The 18,529-nt window shown below is 40.5% G+C and overlaps 1 protein-coding gene across 2 annotated transcripts in view; it reads left to right on the top strand.

The window, feature by feature from the left end:
• The window catches only part of BTC (betacellulin), a 43,265-nt gene extending 37,547 nt beyond the window's left edge, over positions 1–5,718 (top strand). For both annotated transcript variants that reach the window (XM_059397007.1, XM_059397016.1), the window contains exons 4-6: positions 1,064–1,210; positions 2,289–2,399; positions 3,802–5,718. In XM_059397007.1, the coding sequence (XP_059252990.1) occupies positions 1,064–1,210; positions 2,289–2,397 (256 nt within the window). In that variant the 3' untranslated portion in view covers positions 2,398–2,399; positions 3,802–5,718. The remainder of the gene's footprint in view (positions 1–1,063; positions 1,211–2,288; positions 2,400–3,801) is intronic.
• The last annotated feature ends 12,811 nt before the right edge of the window (positions 5,719–18,529 follow it).

Genomic DNA, 18,529 nt, shown 5'->3' with positions numbered 1-18,529 from the left:
GAATGAGTCTGAAAGGTTGAATTTGCATTGTTAATGCTAAGGGACTAAATTTCACAACATATATTTTCAGTTGGGAATAGTCTTCCAACAAACTTCTTATGCACATTTGAAGCATCTAACGTGATTCAGAGAATACTTTAGACAGTCCCCAAATCACTGAGCCTTTAGCTTCTTGAGCGTTGCTCAGACAAGTCTTGGGTTGGTCAAAGGGAAACTGCTCTATTGGGGTATATCCTAAGTCTATGTTGATAAAGAGTTGACAGACTGAGGAAAGTGAACATCCCCCTAGGAGATTTGTTGCTGTCTGGTCACTGCACTTTATGACAACCACAGAGAAAGGGGCCACTTACAGGACAGTGGAGGACATGGCATCCCTCGAGCATCAGATAAAGGAGCTGGAGAGGATAAGACTCACTGTGTTTTGGAAGGATGTGGTTGGAGAGGTGATGTGTAGCCTCACCTCATCTGTGGCCACGTTGAGTAGCAGAATCACAACTGGTGGATGGACGTTAGAGAGAGAGAGAGAGGAATCCTGTTGAATCACATTTATCGAGCTTCTACGTGTTAGGCATTGGTCTATGAAATTTCACACCCATTACCATATTGGATCATATTAAATAGTGTAATTTTTAAATAATTTGCAAGAGAACTGGGACATGTTGAGGGCCCTACAATGGAACGGGAAGTCCTGGGGATTTTGAATTCCTTGTCATAGTATTATTTAAGTGCTTGGGAAGGCTACGAAGGGCATTTTACCAGCCCCTCTTTCAAGCTCGGAATCTAAATCTTTAAACTAAGTTTTGGTAATTGCTGTCATCTCTGTTTATTTATATTAGCCATATTGTTAATATTCAAGTGATGACAGGTTTTCAGCCAAGCAAAGAAAGTGAAATTACTTGTGAACACAGCGGGATACAGCTTAATTTGAAAAAAAAAAAAAAAAATTAAAGGAACTGCGCCTTTTAATTCCAGTTAATGACAACAGTATTAGTTTCTTCAAATAAGAAATGGTAGAGATTCTTCAAAGTCTTGCACTGTTTACCTTGTTGTGTTGTTTTTCCAGCTGCGATGAAGGCTACACTGGGGCGAGATGTGAGAGAGTTGACTTGTTTTACCTCAGAGGAGATAGAGGGCAGATTTTGGTGATTTGTTTGATAGCAGTTATGGTCATTTTTATCATTTTGGTGGTCGGTGTCTGCGCATGCTGTCAGTAAGTATTTTTTAAATTTACTTTTAAGTAAATCTGAGAAATTGTATGTTGCTCTGTGTTCTTTCCTTCCTTCTTCTTTCTTCTTTCCATTTTGCTATGATTTAAATAAATCACATTTTGAGGTTTGCCATTATTTTTGTTGAAGTATCTACTTATGATAAAACACACAATGCATAGTTTTTGTCATGTTACTGAGCATAAGTATTTTAATTATAAATAAAGTGTGTTTAAATTTCTTGATTGAAAAAATAAAAAAAGGTGGACCAAAAGTGTGAAGGTGATCAAAGGTATATACTTCCGGTTGTAAGATAAAGAAGTCCCTGGGATGTCAGTATGGTATAGCAGCTGTCATTAACAATACTCCATTGTGTATGTAAGGCAGACATTCAACAGACTGAGCTACCCAGGAACCCCTTCTGAACATATTTAATCTGGCATTTTATTTTCTGTAAAACAGGATGATTAAACCAGATAATCTGTATGATTCCTTTTAGCTATAAAATGGAAAGTTATTTAAAAAATTTCTTTTACTTGCCTGATGGCAAAAAGGAATTTTTATAACACCAGTTTTGGGGCAGAGCTGAGAAATGACCTATTTTAGCACATCGATGTGGAATTATGCTTTAAGAAACTGGACTGCAGACCAGAGTATCTCACACTTTTTTTTCCTTAATGTATCGGTAAGTGTAATTAACATATCCAGAGGCCACTCTCACTCTCTTGGTTTTCTTATGTCTCTTTACAATTTGTACTATTTCTTACTCATGCACTAAATAGTGCTTATTAGTAAAATAACTGGTCCCGGAAATTTTGCTTGTGCTAACCAAGCTTCATCAACAACTAGGTACCATAGTATTTCTATTTAGGTAACTCTACTCTATTCACATGTTGGCCAACTGTGGCTATCATTTGGGCCTGGAGAGAGATAGGTTGAGAGAGAACTTAACATATTTAAGAAAAAATGAACCTACAAATTTTTAGCCATCTAGAAATAAGATCAAAGGCCCTCTTGATGGTTGATTATATGTTCCCATGAACTAACAGGCTTGTGCTAATGTCTGACACTTTGTTTTCCAAGTCCTCTTCGGAAGCGTCGTAAAAGAAGGAAGAAGGAAGAAGAAATGGAAACTCTGGGTAAAGATATAACTCCAATAAATGAAGATACTCAAGAGACTAGTATTGCTTAATGGTAAGTGTGATGAGTTTTGTAGATGGGGTGCTCTTCAGGTGACTGTTACCTGGTGAAACGGGGCTTAATTTGTTTAATAAATCAATCATTGGAATTTGATTGTGCTTAGAAACAGCTAAAATTAAATTGATTTTTCTCATAGACTCCGAAGCTGAATAAAAGACCTTCTCGTGTCTCTCTTTTGCATGTTACCGCATTGAGGGGCATGTGGTATGAGGACTTTCCTACACTTTTTCTGGTGTTCTGAGATCATCCTCTTTTCTAATTCTGCATGGTTGTGGTACTTAGTTTATACTTTTTCTTCCTCGTTTTTGGGTGCGAGGAAGAGGTATTTTGGTTTAATAATCTCACATTAAAAATTAATAACTGTGTTTTAATAATAACCACATTTACTGAGCATTTATGCTATGCCGGACACTGTTCTAAGCTCTTTAAATGTTACATCAATTAGGATCCCACCTGGATCCAAGAAGGAGATTTTGGTGAGGGACAGGGAGGGCAGGGTTGGGGAAACCGCAGGAACTTCAAGGCTCCTGGAATTTTAACACTGGCAGGAGGCTGCTCCCTCCCATGCCTGGAAGGGCTGGGGAAGGTTACTTTGGCACTCAGAGGCTGGCCACCAGAGGGCCTATGCTCTGTAGGAGCTACATCTGAGGATGGAAGTAGCCACTGCTGGAACCAAAACAAGGAAGAGGAGGAAAGGCAGAACTTTCTCACCTCCTGCCTTCAGGTCTCTGTAAAGTACCTCCCATTAGCCAAACCCAGGCAGCACCCAGGTGGAGGCATGGGAGCCCTTGGGATGTGTCAGGCCCCTCCCCTTGGAGTGCAGAGTTGGGGAGGGAGGTGGGCAGAGAAAGGCTCCTAGGGTACAAAAGGCAGAGGGCTAATAACATTGGTGAGCTGGGATAGTTTGGCTGTGATAGAGGCAAATCCAATCTGACTGATTTAAAATGAAGGACATGTTTTGGCTCACATGAACTGGCAGTCCAGAGGGAAGATAGTCTGCACACTTGGATGAACAAGAGGCCCTCACACCAGGAAACATTATTTCTCTTTTTCTGCTCACATATCAAAGAGTTGGCTTCATCCTTGGCTAGTTCCTCTTAAGTCATAGTGGTAGCACTGAGCCACGTGCTTCCTTGATCACCTCCAGCAAGAGAGAGCAGTGACTCTCCATAGCTCAGGTAGCAGTAGAAAGAATCTCTTTTCCCAGAAACCCCAGCAGATGCATGGGGTACAGCAACTGCTTGTCGAGAAATCATAATGTTCTCTTAGCTTATTACAGGATGACAGTAATCATTAATGAACTGAAGACAAAAATGCTGGCTCTAGATTTTTCTTTTTTAATTTCTATAGTACATTTCTCTTAACCAGCTTGCTGTCTTTTCCCTTATTCCTGCAGGCTATGAAGTTACCTCCAGGCTGGTGGCAAGCTTCAAGATGCCTTGCTCATTAGAAAATGGACAGAATGTGTCTCAGGAAAAGAGCCAGGAGAAATGAATTTTAAATGATGTATTTACTTTTTGTCTGTAATGTTAATCTGTGTTTTTTACTATTTTTATAATAATAAGTAATTTTATTATTGTTCGTAATTGGGAAAAGCACTCAGTTAAGAAATGTTAATAAACGTCCACTTAAAGTTTTGTTACCAGTATTACCAGTCAAACAAAAAAGGAGAGTGAGAAGGAGTTTAGATTTTAGGAACTGCATTAAAAATAAAGCTGCCATTTATCCAGCATATACTGTGGACCAAGAGTTTAAAGTATATCATTTCCTTTAATTCTTTTAAGAACCTATGAATATCTCCTATGAACCTCATTTCCCATATATGGGAAAAGACACAAAGAAGTTAAATAACGCAACCCAGATTTACAGAGGTAGGAATTGGTAGAGCTGAAATTGGTACCAAGAGTTACCCAACTTCAGTTTGGGTTCTTAACTATGATTTTTGTAGATCAGAGTGGGTACAACCCAACTCACTGATATAATCCAAGACTTTATACTACATTATGTTTTGCCATGATACTGAAATGCTGGGGATATTTTCCTGGAGAAACTCAGGTTGGAGAGTCCTGGCTGTATATGTTAATATTACCATCATGTTTTCTGCAGCACTGACTTCTTTTATATTCCTTTGCTCCTTTATAAATTCTCTGCGGCATGAATAAATTCTTACATTAGTAAAGCAAACAGATTTGCCCCCATAGCTAGGGTAATGAATAAAGATGGAAAGTAAATGCCTGAGCATCTTTAAGCCCAGGTAAGTGTTCACGCTAACTAAGGGATAAATTATAGCACTGGAAGAAGAGGTTGTTTATTCCTGGGCAATGGTCAGTGACACCACAGCAGAGCCCAGGCACACACTGTCTGTGACCATAGCCTCATTTTTGTTCTTCCAAAAAACAGTACCTTTGATTGCTCTCAAGTGACTGTTGATGCAATGAAATCATGACCGTGAGCATCTGTTACTTGGGACCATCTTGCCAAATGTTCCTTCAACTCCATAATATATTTAATAAAGACTCTTAAAAATAAAAAAGCTAAATCTATATTTAGCCAGTATTCCACAGAATATGAAAATGTCTACACTGACTGGGTGGGTGATTTATGAAAACCGATGGAAGGTGTCCCCCACTTGCTGTACTTACGCTGTTGTGAAGCTAGCTAAGCAGGTTTTATTCCAGAATCCTAACAGATTTTACTCTGCAGCATAGATTTCATACACAAAGTGAAGAGGGGAATTCAGACTGAAGATGAAGTTGGATGTCACTTTCTAGCACATATCCTGTTTTGAGTGAGAATGAGGTTATCTTCACAGAAATAGCTCAAATATATAAAGCGCTAAGCCAAACAACTAGTTATCTTCTAAATCTGTTTTTCCTTCTGACTTAATAACCATCCTTGAAACAGGACTATATCCATCGGATTCCTGCTGCATATGCTTTGTTTCCAAAAGTCGTCTTCTGGGCTAATCTATGCCCTTGCTTTTTCTCGGTGTACTTTGATACCAAAGTGCTTGAAACAAGTGGTTGTAACAGCATTTTAAAACAAAACAAAATCCTGAAAATGTTTCTCCTTCCTGGAACTGATGTTGGTTGACCAGTGGAATCTCTCAAACCAAGTCAGGCTTGGGAATTTTGTTTTGATCCTAAAATGTAAATGGCGTTTCTTAAAATTTGGTAGGTCTATTATCAACAAAGAACTTCAAAGATTTTCATATTTTTTAAAAATGTATTTTATAATTGTTTTGTATATTCTAAATGATGCTGTTTATGTTAACTGTTAACATTATCATATAATAAAGTAAATTTATTTTTAAAACAAAGTGAGCATATTTATTTGGAAGTTTTTTTATCAGTACCATGAATTATTAAGAGAAATAAATTTTCAGATTATTGTTTAAAACACTTTTATATTTTATAGAGATTACAATTCATGCATTTGAAATAATCTATTTTGGTTATAGGTTTTTCTTAGAAACTAATGAATTTGGAAGTGTGGTGGACACCTGTAGGATTGTCTGCACAGCTGGGGAGGGTATGTGCTATGGTGAGTGCTGTGAAGTGTGTAAGCCTGACAACTCACAGACCTGTTCCCCTGCAGCAAATAATATATTTTATTTAATAAAAAAATTAAGAAAAAAAAGACTGCCCAACAGCATGGCCCTATTTTTGGACCCCCACCTATAGCATTTGGTTCGTCTAAGGGGAGTACTTCATGAAGTCGGGTTAATTGGAATCATTCCCAAGGGGACTGTGAACCTGAACAGAAGTTAATCTTTCTGGGTTCTTAGGACATAAAAATGTGGATTTTGAAGCTATTGTGGCCATGTTTTGCTTCACGTGTCCCAGAAAAGCAAAAGAAGCTGGTCAGAGGAGAACAGAGACAAGACTCAAGTTTTCTGACAGTCTGAGTCCCTGTTACGTGTAATTCTAGTACTAGCTTCATTCTATTCCTGTCTGTGGGCTCTATGAGACATATTATCATTACATTAAATACTTCATCTGGCTTAAGCTAGTTCTATTTGGATTTTCTGGAACCTGGAACAAAGGTCCTGACCAACTCTGGTGCATCATGAGATTGTGGAGAAGTTTCTTCTCTCTCTCTCTCTCTCTTTTAAGATTTTATTTATTTGAGAGAGAGAGAGCATAAGCAGGGAACAGGAAGGCGGAGGAGCAGAGGAATAGGCGGAGGCAGGCTCCCCACTAAGGAGGGAGCCTGATGTGGGGCTCGATCCCAGGACCCTGGCAGATGCTCAACAGACTGAGCCATCCAGGTATCCTTGGAGTTTTTAAAATCAGAAATGACATCTTCTATGAAACAGAATGTCAAGTTATGTTTTTCAAATAGTGTCTACCATTGTAGGAGAGGAACACTTCTATCAACTGTATTCTATCTTCACCATATGGCCATTCTAAAGGATGGTTGCAGGGAACATGGAATTCAGCAAGCATTGTCTGCATACCTACTGTTCTAGGCACTGTGCCACCCACCATGACAAATGCTAGTCAGGAATGAGACATGGACCCAAGGAAGCTTGCAGTTTGGTGGGAAAAGCAACTACTCACTGATCATTTCAGTTCAATTTCTTGCTCTGGGAGAGGTTGCAGGTAAATAAGATACGAGAAGAGGATGACTAAACCAGCTTAGAAGGCATTGCAGAATGCTCCTGAAGGATATTACATCTGAACTGATGACTGTTCTTGAGAAATAAAGGTCTCTACCCCTGGGGCAGGCTGGATAGTTCTTGGATCTTTGTTAAATTCTATAGAATTTCTTGGGAAGCTCTAGCAGTGGAGGAGCAGAGACTAAGAGAAAAGAACAAATCAATGCTCTCTGCTTCATTCCAGAATGCTCTGGGCATGATACGATCAAGTACATGAACATATGAGTTGGCAGGTGAGATGTTCCTGGTTCCAATGATATTATATTATTAAGTGAATGGGATCTCCTTCCTGAAGAGGATTATGTGGGTCTCTCACATTTCCCACTTCATATCATTGCCTATGGAGTAGGCGAGCTACACAGAGAATGGGGTAAAATGCTCTGGGTCACATTATCTTGCTATTTGGACAAGGCTCTGGTTAGTGCAAAATTTTGTGAAGGAAGTCCAGGACACATTTCAGTGTCATGGATTTAAAACCAAGCTGATGCCTCAATGAGACCTTCATTTGAGTATATTCTGTATATATTTTGTTATGAGAGCCTAAACACATTGGGGCATTGCTGTCATTCATTCAATCAGATTAAAAAATGGGCAGAAGATATGAACAGACACTTCTCCAATGAAGACATACAAATGGCTATCAGGCACATGAAAAAATGTTCATTATCACTAGCCATCAGGGATATTCAAATTAAAACCACACTGAGATACCACCTTACACCAGTTAGAATGGCCAAAATTGGCAAGACAGGAAACAACATGTGTTGGAGAGAATGGGGAGAAAGGGGAACTCTCCTACACTGTTGGTGGGAATGCAAGTTGGTGCAGCCACTTTGGAAAACAGTGTGGAGATTCCTCAAGAAATTAAAAATAGAGCTTCCCTATGACCCTGCAATTGCACTACTGGGTACCTACCCCCAAAATACAGATGTAGTGAAAAGAAGGGCCATATGTACCCCAATGTTTATAGCAGCAATGGCCACGGTCCGCCAAACTGTGGAAAGAACCAAGATGCCCTTCAACGGACAAATGGATAAGGAAGATGTGGTCCATATACACTATGGAGTACGATGCCTCCATCAGAAAGGATGAATACCCAACTTTTGTAGCAACATGGACAGGACTGGAAGAGATTATGCTAAGTGAAATAAATCAAGCAGAGAGAGTCAATTATCATATGGTTTCACTTATTTGTCATTCATTCAAAAATATTTAGTAAGTGCCTACTAAGTACCAAGTGTCTTAGTGTTGGGCTTTTATCAGTGAAGAATATGGTTAAAAACAATCTGTGACCTCATGAAGCTTATATTCCAGTGAGTATAATCTTTCACAGCATGGAGTTTAAAACAAGGCATACCCAAGAAGTTATGATATCCAGAGGGTGTTACCATTAATTAGAATTGTAATCTATGCCACAGGCTTGGAGCATAAAATGCAAGAGGAGGACTCACAGAAGAACTCATTATTTGAAAGGATTAGCAGATTTCCCTTGATCTCCAAATAATTTACCTATTTTAGTAGTGACTATTAAGAGCAAAAAAGTATAACCATGTTTCTTTGGTATGAAAATCTTGGTTTATGCTTTTTTTTTTTTTTTTTGTCATGGTTAATGAATAAGGTGCTACATCTGGGCATCTGTTCTTCTTCAAAGAATCATCTATGCTTCAAATAATCTTCCTGAAAAAGAACCTGTTCCCATGTGATCATCTTTGGCAAGCTGAACGTTAATGCCGAACATAACGTGCAAGTACTTTATTCTTGCCTGTTTGCTAACGTTACTAAGTCCTGGGAATGTGTATCTTATAATAACATCTAGTTGGCACTTCTGTAAACCAATTCTCCCCCAGGGCCTTTTAGCTATTGGTGTTTGAAGTCGTCTGAAATTCTGTATTAGGAAACTAAATAAACTGTACAACTTCAAAAACTATGTCAGCAATTATTTTGGGGAGCTAAATTAGGAGGAATGTTTCTGCTATTGGAAATTTCAGCGTGGATCTCCAGGTATGTTTAGTCAACAGTTCCTGTCAGAACTTGTATTATAAAAACAATGGTAACCAGACATTTTTTAAAGACTTTCTCCGTGTTTTACTTCGCTTTCTCAAGCTTAAGTTACACAAAAGTAAATGTGCAACAGAGGTACCTCAAGAGCAGTCTCCTTTTTTCTTCTCCTTTGGTCTATTTAAAAGAAGTCAAACAAACAAAATTCTTCACAAACACAGATCTCCTTAATATCACTCACTGCAGCAAGTGTAATTATTTTTGTAAGATGTGTGCAGAATAATAAAATATTCCAAAACTCTATGAGCCAAGCTGGGGCTGACGATTTTTCATGTGCTGGGTTTTAGTAATAAGTGAGAAAGAACCTTTCTTTGACTTACCCTGTAAAATGATTTTTGAAATACTGAAAGGTGTAAACTAATTTTGATAAACCTGTTTCTAGCATTATTCTTTTTTAACACCTAAAAACATTTGTTTACTTAATGAAACAGAACTATCAATTCTTAAAAAAAAAAATCATGTACACAGTGATTTTTTGTTGGTTGGTTGGTTTTGTTTATTTTACTCTTTTTTTTTTTTTAAAGATTTTATTTATTTGACAGACAGAGATTACAAGTTGGCAGAGAGGCAGGCAGGGGTGTAGGGGGAAAGCAGGCTCCCTGCTGAGCAGAGAGCCCGATGCGGGGCTCGATCCCAGGACCCTGAGATCATGACCTGAGCGGAAGGCAGAGGCTTTAACCCACTGAGCCACCCAGATGCCCATGTTTTGTTTATTTTATTCTTAAAGAGAATCTAGTCTTGGGTATTGGATCTCTACCCTTCTGCTTCCTAACTCTGAACTTTAAAATATCTGAACTCTTAACCAAACCAATGCTCCTGATCATTCTCTCAACAGCACAGAGATGTGGGAAACTTGCTTTCGAACTGTTAAAATGCACAGGTTTCAAACACAAGGTCTTCGTTCAGACAAATCTGGGCCTCACTCTTTGGTATCTCACATATAGTGAGGCCCTTGCCAGTTGCTTCACCCTATGAACGTTCTCATCAGTACAAAAAAATAAACAATAAATAGAGTGGACTGTAAGGATTCGATGAGGCAACACATGCAAAATACTTAGCTCAGCACCTAAAATATTTTAAACACTCTCTGGGTCTGGGCCCACTTAATTTTAGTTATTATTACTATGATCAATAATAGTAGTGACTATGGTGATGATGTTCTCAAAATACTGTTACGGAAGACAAGGAAGACTTTTTCTGAAGTTAAGTCACTGCCTTGATACACTGAAGTCTTCTATATTTTTCAGGATTCACAATCCCTCTGGAAAGGTGTATCTTTCTACTCTTGTCTGAATGAGCCATGAGTCGTTAGGGTGAAGAATTCCAACTCAGGGACTGGCCCTATGAAACTGCCTTGTTTCTCTCCCTAGATTCTTTCTCTCTCCCTCCTTGAAAGTACCCAATGAGAAAAATTAAAGAAGAATTATTACAATGCTGGTGAAAATACTTCAAGGTCTAATACTTTTAAATGGCGCTGAGATAAGTCCGTTATTTTTGGAGAGGGAGTTGGACTTCATTCCTCACATACTGCCATCACTGGAAGTTGTAAAAATAACTTGGGTCGGGGACTGGGTGTAGCCTCTCAGGACTGCTGTTCACAGTGTGTTTGCACAGTAATAATTATTATACCCATTTCCTTGATGACAAACCTAAGGCTCAGGAAGCTAGAGTTTCCTGCCAAATCATACTACCGGTAAATCCTTGTCACCTGCCTCTTAACCTTGGTATCTCAGATCTTGAAAGAAAAGTACAATGAAATTGCCTATTTCAAACGGAAAGAGACAGAAACATGTTGTTCTAGACTCTACCCACTGGCTAAATAAATGATTACTAAGACTATGGTTGACAAATCTTTGAAACATTTTAAAAAGTAAACACCCGAACCAGAAGACAAATGAGAAGATTCTGTAGCAACTAGCTGATTTGTTTATTTGTTTGTTTTTAAAACTCAGACTTCAGCCAAGTTTACCAGCCTTAGTTATTTTTCCTTAAGTTAAAATATCTGAAAATGGAGAAAAGGACTTTGAGTAAACACATGAAGATTGAGCAATATGGCATGCACACAAACTTAACATAGGCATATCGTGATCTTAGTGGAGAGTATTTAATTTGGTGGGGCCAAAATAATCTTTCAAACCACAAAAGATATGAACGATATGAAGAGATAAACAGCCTGGGAAGTATATGGCTGTTTCTAAAGCTTTTATAATTAGTAAAGTTTGTACAAACTGATGTAAATTTAAGATTTCTTTTTGATAACTAAAATTAATTCCACATTGCCTAAGTCTCTTGAATTCAATGGAACTTCATCAGTTTAAACCTCACCAATCCAAAATTTGGGACAATTCAGGCATGGGCTAGGCAGATGTTTACCTTCATGAGAAGTAAGAAATAGCATTTTGTAGAAACCATAGAGGAGGTTTCAGTGTTATAAGCTTTTCCAGTACATTGAACATTATACTTATACAGCAGCATCTTATATTTTTTTTAAAGATTTTTTTTTTTAAAGATTTTTTTCTTTAATTTATTTGACAGATCACAAGTAGGCAGAGAGGCAGGTAGAGAGAGATAGAGAGGAGGAGGAGACAGGATCTCTGCTCAGCGGGACTCGATCCCAGGACTCTGAGATCATGACCTGAGCGGAAGGCAGAGGCTTTAACCACTGAGCCACCCAGGCACCCCAGCATCTTGTATTTTTTTTTTCATGGTAATATCATCACCTCCTGTGACATCAGTTATGTGTTTAAAATCAAACTCATCATTTTTGTAAACTAACCTTCAGATCCTAATTCAATTAATTAAATATTACCAAAAGCTGATGATGGGCACACACACAGAACAAAAGAGAGCATATTTTTCAAGTAGGAGAAAAGACTTACACACAAGTAGCTATAAGAAAAATCAGAATAAATTCATTCATTCGGAATAGTCAACATTGACTATATGCATAGCATAGTGACAAGTGCTCAGGGTAAAGGGTGACTGGACTAGACTTAGTCCATGTCCCCATGAATTTTGTTCTCTAGTAGAGAGGATAAGAATTTTACATGTACAAAGAATATCTTTGTAGTTTGTACTAGGGATTATAGTGGTTAGGGAAGACTCAGGAAAGATGACCTTTATCTCGGCCTGCAAGGTTGAGTGGGATGTGGTAGCAAGTGTAGGCAAGAAGACATTTCTAAAGGAAAGTTCAAGCTGAGACCAAACTAACCCTTTTCTGGCTGGGTCACTGCCTGTACGGAGATGCTCCGAGTAAGCTCAGCAGCCCACCTTGAAGAGATGGCTGGCCAGCCTGTGACCAGGAGAGTGGGACACTTGCCTACTTTGCCTGAAAGCAAATGTGTACTATATTGCAGACCCATTCCATCGCTGAAGAGATTTTGGCAGTTGTCCTCAGACTGTTCAAGCTAAGAACTGGTAGGGAGGAAGTTGGCCTCATTCAGGGCCATCCCAGGACTTCAGAGGTTTTCCAGTACTTAAGGGCTTCTTTTCTACTTCCCCTGGATTCTGTTCCTCCTTGATCAGATCTCAGTCTCCTCAGGTCCTTCTGGGGTCTCACAAGCTTAGAAGCTTAGCCATAAAATGTCTGTGTTTTTTCATAAGAAAGGATGGGCTTTGTCCCAGGGTTGGCTGGCTCTTTCCTACCCTCTCCTTAGGTAAGGTGGAGAGAGAGGGAGGATTTCCAATATTTCCTTATTAAGTATCTAAATAAACAAACCTTGCCACTAAGAGAATTTGTTCTCTATCATGCCCCTCCCAAAGAAATGAGTTCCTTTTAATATGAAATTTTTACACTATTTTTGAAAATGAACAACTTGGCATTGTTATGCTAGACAAGCCCTTCTGTCTTCCACATGTATTACTCGAGTTACATCACAAAGCTTTCTCTCTTTAATAAAGAGAGCACTTTATGGTGATCTCAGGGTGGTGAGATCGAGCCCAGAATCAGAATCTGTGCTCAGCAAGGGGTCTGCTTAAGATTCTCTCTCCCTCTGCCCATCCCCTCTACTCTGCATGCATATGCACACACACTCTCTCTTTCTCTCAAATAAATAAATAAATCTTTAAAAAAAAAATAGCACTTTAGGGGAAAGGAGAGGGAGGTCTTGCGTTTAACTCACTGCAGATGAGGTCTATGCCCCAGGAAGGAGAAGAGCTGGATGTCCTCTATGGGTTAGAGAGCTCTAGATTGGATGGAAATTAGTAAGTGAGAGAGTTGAGCAGAGAATTCCACTTGAGGAGAACAACCGTTATGACAAGATCCCACAGGTTTGTGAGTGGGGGCGCATTTGGAGAAGGCTGTATGGGACAATGTTGAGGTATAAGCGAAAGACAAATCTGAATTTCAGGTAACCAAAAAAAATAACATTTTTGTGTAAGGATTTCCGAACATGCTATCAATGTGGGCATTTTGTATTTACTTGCTAAGTCTGACAACCCTAGCGTGGGAGAGTGGAGCATGGGGTGTTGAGGGGAGTACACCTAAAGAGGAGGCTGTTGGGTAGGGATGGTACAAGATAATACTGCACCTTCCATGACATGCTAAGAATTTGTGAACTTTGCTGGACAGGAAGGATAACACATTCTGGGCAAGCAAGTGACAAGGTAAGATATGTCATTTAGGAAGATGATTCTGCAGGCATTGTCAAGGGTACACTGGAAAGCTGAGAACAGAAGGACAGGAGAAATGACAGGCGCTGGATTGGGGAGGTATAAATATTAAGGCTGTGATATACTGAGGGCATTTTGGTAAGAGAATCAACATGATCTCGTGATCTTTGAATTGGGGGATGTGAGCGTAGGAAGAGGCAGAGGACTGAGAGCTCCACAACAATGATGGGGTGGCTCTTGATGTGATTAGTTGAAATCTGGATCGAGGAGAAGGAGCGGGCCGGGGTGGAGGCTTGGGGGAAAAAGCAGTTGAGATGGCAGCTTCTGTTTAAAAAAAAAATAGATTGAGGATTCTGGGAACATCTTTGTAGAGGAGCTAGCAAATAAAGTAGACCTGAAGTTCAAAGCAAGTCCATGTCAAGAAAAAGACGAGCCTGAAGCAGGAGAAAACCATCATGAAATAATAGGTTCAGGAGGTATCATCCAAGAGTGTTGGAGATGGACTGAAGATGCTGGGGTCATAAAGAGAATCCTGCATGTTGATGTCCAGTAGCTTGGGGTGCTGTAATAATGTCAACAAGGGGATAGAGAGATCTACTTGGCATTAGATCTGGCCTTAGAAGCAGTTGGGGACCAATGAGAGAGAGAGAGGAGACAGAGGTGCCTTTGATTCTGTGAGCAAGGGAGAGCAAGGGAGATTGGGCTGTGGAAATGCCCCGCTCACGATTGCAAGGGCAAAGTGAGACCAGTGCTGAGGTTAGGGAGAGAAGACAGGCTCTGCCGTGCATTCACTGAGTTTCAGATTGTTTACCGGACATCTCAGCTAAAGTGTCTTGCTAGTGGGTGCAATATATAAATTATACACAAGGATTGAACTTACAGATTTTGCCAAGATGTAAAATCACAAGTGATTGGTATTTCTGAAGCTATGAATGTGGAGTGACAGTCTTAGCTCTCCAAGGTGCTATGAAATCCTTGAAAAGAAATGCAAATTTGAGTGTTTTAGTAGAAAAAAATGCTACTCACGCTCCAGATTGGTTGTGTAGGAAAAAAAAAAATCCAATAAATTAATTTGGTTCATTACTAATTAGTTTTTCTCTCCTGAATGCTTATATGCTAGTAAGTGAGAAAACAAACTAATTAAATGTCCAATCTGGTTTAAATTTAGCCCAGATGAGTAAGGTAAGGAGCTCCATCCAGAAATTTCCTGGGCCCCTCAGAATACAAAGATCAGGCTCTCAGAGGCCCTCTATCTCCTCCTGTTTCTCTCACTTAGATGGTGGGCAGGTGGTGAGGAACAGGACTTCAGCCTCATGTGGGTCCTTGGATTGTTTTGGAAGGTTGCCCATGTTGTCTGGGGGGCATCCTCCTGTCCTGTGTGTTCTGCTGGTCTCAGAGGCTGAACTCTGAGGCAGGTGACCAGAGATTGGAGGAGAACAAAGAAAGTGCATTGTAACGAAACCCAAGGGGAAAGAGAGAGGGCATAATCAGGAGTGGGTGACCAGTGGCAACGTTTGCCACTGGGATAAAGCTAAGAAAAAGTCATGTTTCAAGCAGTCAGAGCAATAATCTCTACTCTACACGATATAGGAAGTTGTCTTTCCAACCCACATGCGGGGAACCCATTCAGAGTAACGTTTGGAAGAGTCAGCTCTTAGTAGATGACTGAGGGTCTTCACCCAACTGTATACTCAACACAGTGACCGGACTCAAATAAAGAATCTGGGAACATGACCTGGGTTCAGGTATTAGTGGTCATGGAGGCCATTGTGGGGTAAGGTGGTGAACATGATTGCTCATTCCAGAAGGGGCTTTGTAAAGGCTAAGATGCTTTATCAATACTTGGCTGCAAGCCCAGCTTGGGGCATCAGATAAGTCAAGGCAATGGGGTATGTAGGTTTAGTACAGGCGTCTTGTTACAGAAGCCTCTGAGGTAACTGGTTGACATGGCACCTCTCTGCATGATTAGATGATATCAAATGATATGAGATGGGGTGATCCTCGTGGAGTCCGGGAAAGAAAAAATGAAGAGCAAGAATTGGTCAGTGTTTATCTGGCCCTGCCCGAGGTGGGGCTTGCGGGGTGTTCTACCTGTGTGTGCTGGATTTTTCTGCTGTAATCTCAGCTTTCCCACCTCCTTTTCTACACTCCCCTCTGCATTGCAGGCCAGAGACCTGGGATCCTGTTTTCCAGGAGCCCTCTCTTCTTACAGTCCCAGATGAGACTCTTCCGACCCGCACAAGATTTGCAAGGTGCAAGAAAAGAAAAGCTGCCTTTCTCTGGTGGCGGTTGTAAGCCAATGTCTGGCTAGATGACAGATATAAGCTTTGCATAGTTTTTCAGGTGTATTCTTGGGAATCACATGCTTCTAGTCATAGCTTTCCTGGCCTCTGACTCCCCAGCTCTTTCGATGGCTGTGTAGGCCTCTAATTCCCTACAGTGAAACTCTCTGTGTGAAACCCCGGGGGAGGTTCTATTTCTCTGATGGAACCAAAGAAAGAGCTTCAACTTCCTTTTGCTTTAATTATGAATACTAATAATAATTTAAATTAGTGCTATTACTTCCCAGATACATTGATTCCAAGAAGGGGATACCTGAGCACCTTAGGTCCAACTCACCTAAAAGCAGACTTTCACAGGAGAGCTTGGGAGCACCTGTCTACTTGGGAACTAGCTTCAGGATACACAAGTGCAGAAGTGAGGCAGCTGAGGCAGGAATTGAGAGAAGCTCCAGAAGGGCATGTCAGTGAGGGAATTATTGCTGTAGACAGCTGAGCTTAACCCTACTTGTGTCCATTTGAAGAACGCCATAGAATGCCCCTCAGAAGGGTTCCACCAGGATTTGGGTCAAGATAGAATCTCTTATCCACAGTCAGTGGTCCTCCACTGACAGAAGGTCCCCTCTGGAAATGGCATTACATCCTCTGTACTTTTGGGCAGAGAAGTAGAGAAACCCTCGCTTAGGATAGAGAAAGCCCTCGGGCCAAGAAGCAGAGATTTGGAAGCTCCAAGGAAGGGGAAGGTAGTGTTTCTAAATCCGTGGCCCTGCTGTCCAGTGGCCGTGGCCGTGTCAGCACCTGGCTTCCCTATTAAGTCATCCAGCCTCTCTCTTCTGCTTTGCTGCAGCGACAGGAGCAGAAATCCAAATGCAGAAAGATGAAAGAGGTGTGGATGTTGGCAAAATGCCCAGGGAGTATGAAGGCAAGCATGAAACTGGCCAGAATGGACCTGGTGTTGGGGCACCTGGGTGGCTCAGTCAGGTTAAGTGTTTGCCTTCAGCTCAGGTCATGATCTCAGGATCCCGGGTTCGAGTCCCACATGGAACTTTCCACGCAGCAGGGAGCCTGCCTCTCCCCTTGCCACTTCCCGTTTCTCCCCCTGCTCGTGCTTTCTCTCTCTCTCTCAAATACATAAATAAAATAATAATAATAAGAAATAATTGAGCCGGTGTTATCAGAGGAAGTCCACACACCATGCTTGTGTTTATTCCCTTCCTCCTTCCCTTCCCCACCCCTCTCATCTCTCTCCCTCCTCCTCCTCCTCCACTTATAATTGATTTGGTTTTAGTTTAATTCATCTTTCAGATAACCTACCACAAAGTTTTAAGAAATTTATTCAAGTCATTTTTAAAGAATTTAGCCTGAGAGTTCCCACAAAATAAAACAAGATACATTCTCCTAAAAGACCTCTCTCTAGATTGCCTTCCCCAACCCCTGGGCTGAGCAAAAGCAATCACCTGCCTTCAGCGAATACACACAGAATTGCCCAATAAATATGAGTTGTCATGGAAACCGAGCCAAAAGAGAATAGAAAGATGAGGCTGAATATTAAGGATTTGTTTGGCCTCAGTGACTTTTTCTCCCCCAGATCTGAAATTGTTCGATCTATGAAAACATAAACCACACAGGTCCCTTTCCGAGATAGACTAAATGAATACTAAAGGCATCCCTAATAAGTTCCTGAGATTTTAGCATCTTCCACCAGTCACTCCTATACCTCTTTGCCCCCTTTCTCATCAAAGAGCGATGGCAAATGACCTCTGGTGGCTGCACGTTTTGGCGGGAGTGGCGTGACCAACAGGCCAGGGGATTTGGAATCAGACAGACCTGGGGTGTGCGCGTCCCCTCTGGGCGCTGGTGTTTTCCCAGCAGCATTTCGACCCTGGAGATTCATATTCCATAGGGCGATTGTGACAACTAATTTTTTGACTAGAAAAGCTCTTGTCTGTCTTTAAGAGGTGAAGAGGGGGTCAAAGTGTTTTTCCTCTGCGCATCTTACTGCTCGGATTCAAATCTGAGACTGTATTTTCTGTTAATAAGGATACTTTCATTAGTGCTATCGTTAAAATACCCTGACACAAGTCATTCAGAGGGACGAGAATTCCCATCTGTTTCTTCACGGCTCAGACACTTGTCAGGAAATGCATCTTTGTGGATTTGGAAAGAACCAAAGGACATTATTACCAATAGTCATATTATTATGTCAAGGGTTCTTCCTTGAGATTCCAAAAAGGCGATTTTTTGCTCAGGCTTGGGGAGGCCTCATGGAGTGAGGTTAAAATAAAAAATTGTGTGCTTGAGTTTGTTCATGAAATTGGTTAGCTAAGTAAACCTTGGCCTGTACTTACCTTTTTTTGAGTCTCAATCTCTCTAAAAGCCATAAAATAATTTCTTAAATGCCTCATTGGACTGCTGTGAGATTTCTTTATTCCTAATAGAAGCTAACGTTCATGTAGCTTAGTACATGTACCATATTCTGTACCAAGAATTGTGTCATGCTTCACATAAGAACTCAT

Source organism: Mustela nigripes, chromosome 1 (genome assembly GCF_022355385.1).
Source record: "Mustela nigripes isolate SB6536 chromosome 1, MUSNIG.SB6536, whole genome shotgun sequence".
In the NCBI taxonomy this organism is placed as follows: Eukaryota; Metazoa; Chordata; class Mammalia; order Carnivora; family Mustelidae; genus Mustela; species Mustela nigripes.
This window is presented reverse-complemented; position numbering and strand designations above follow the sequence as displayed.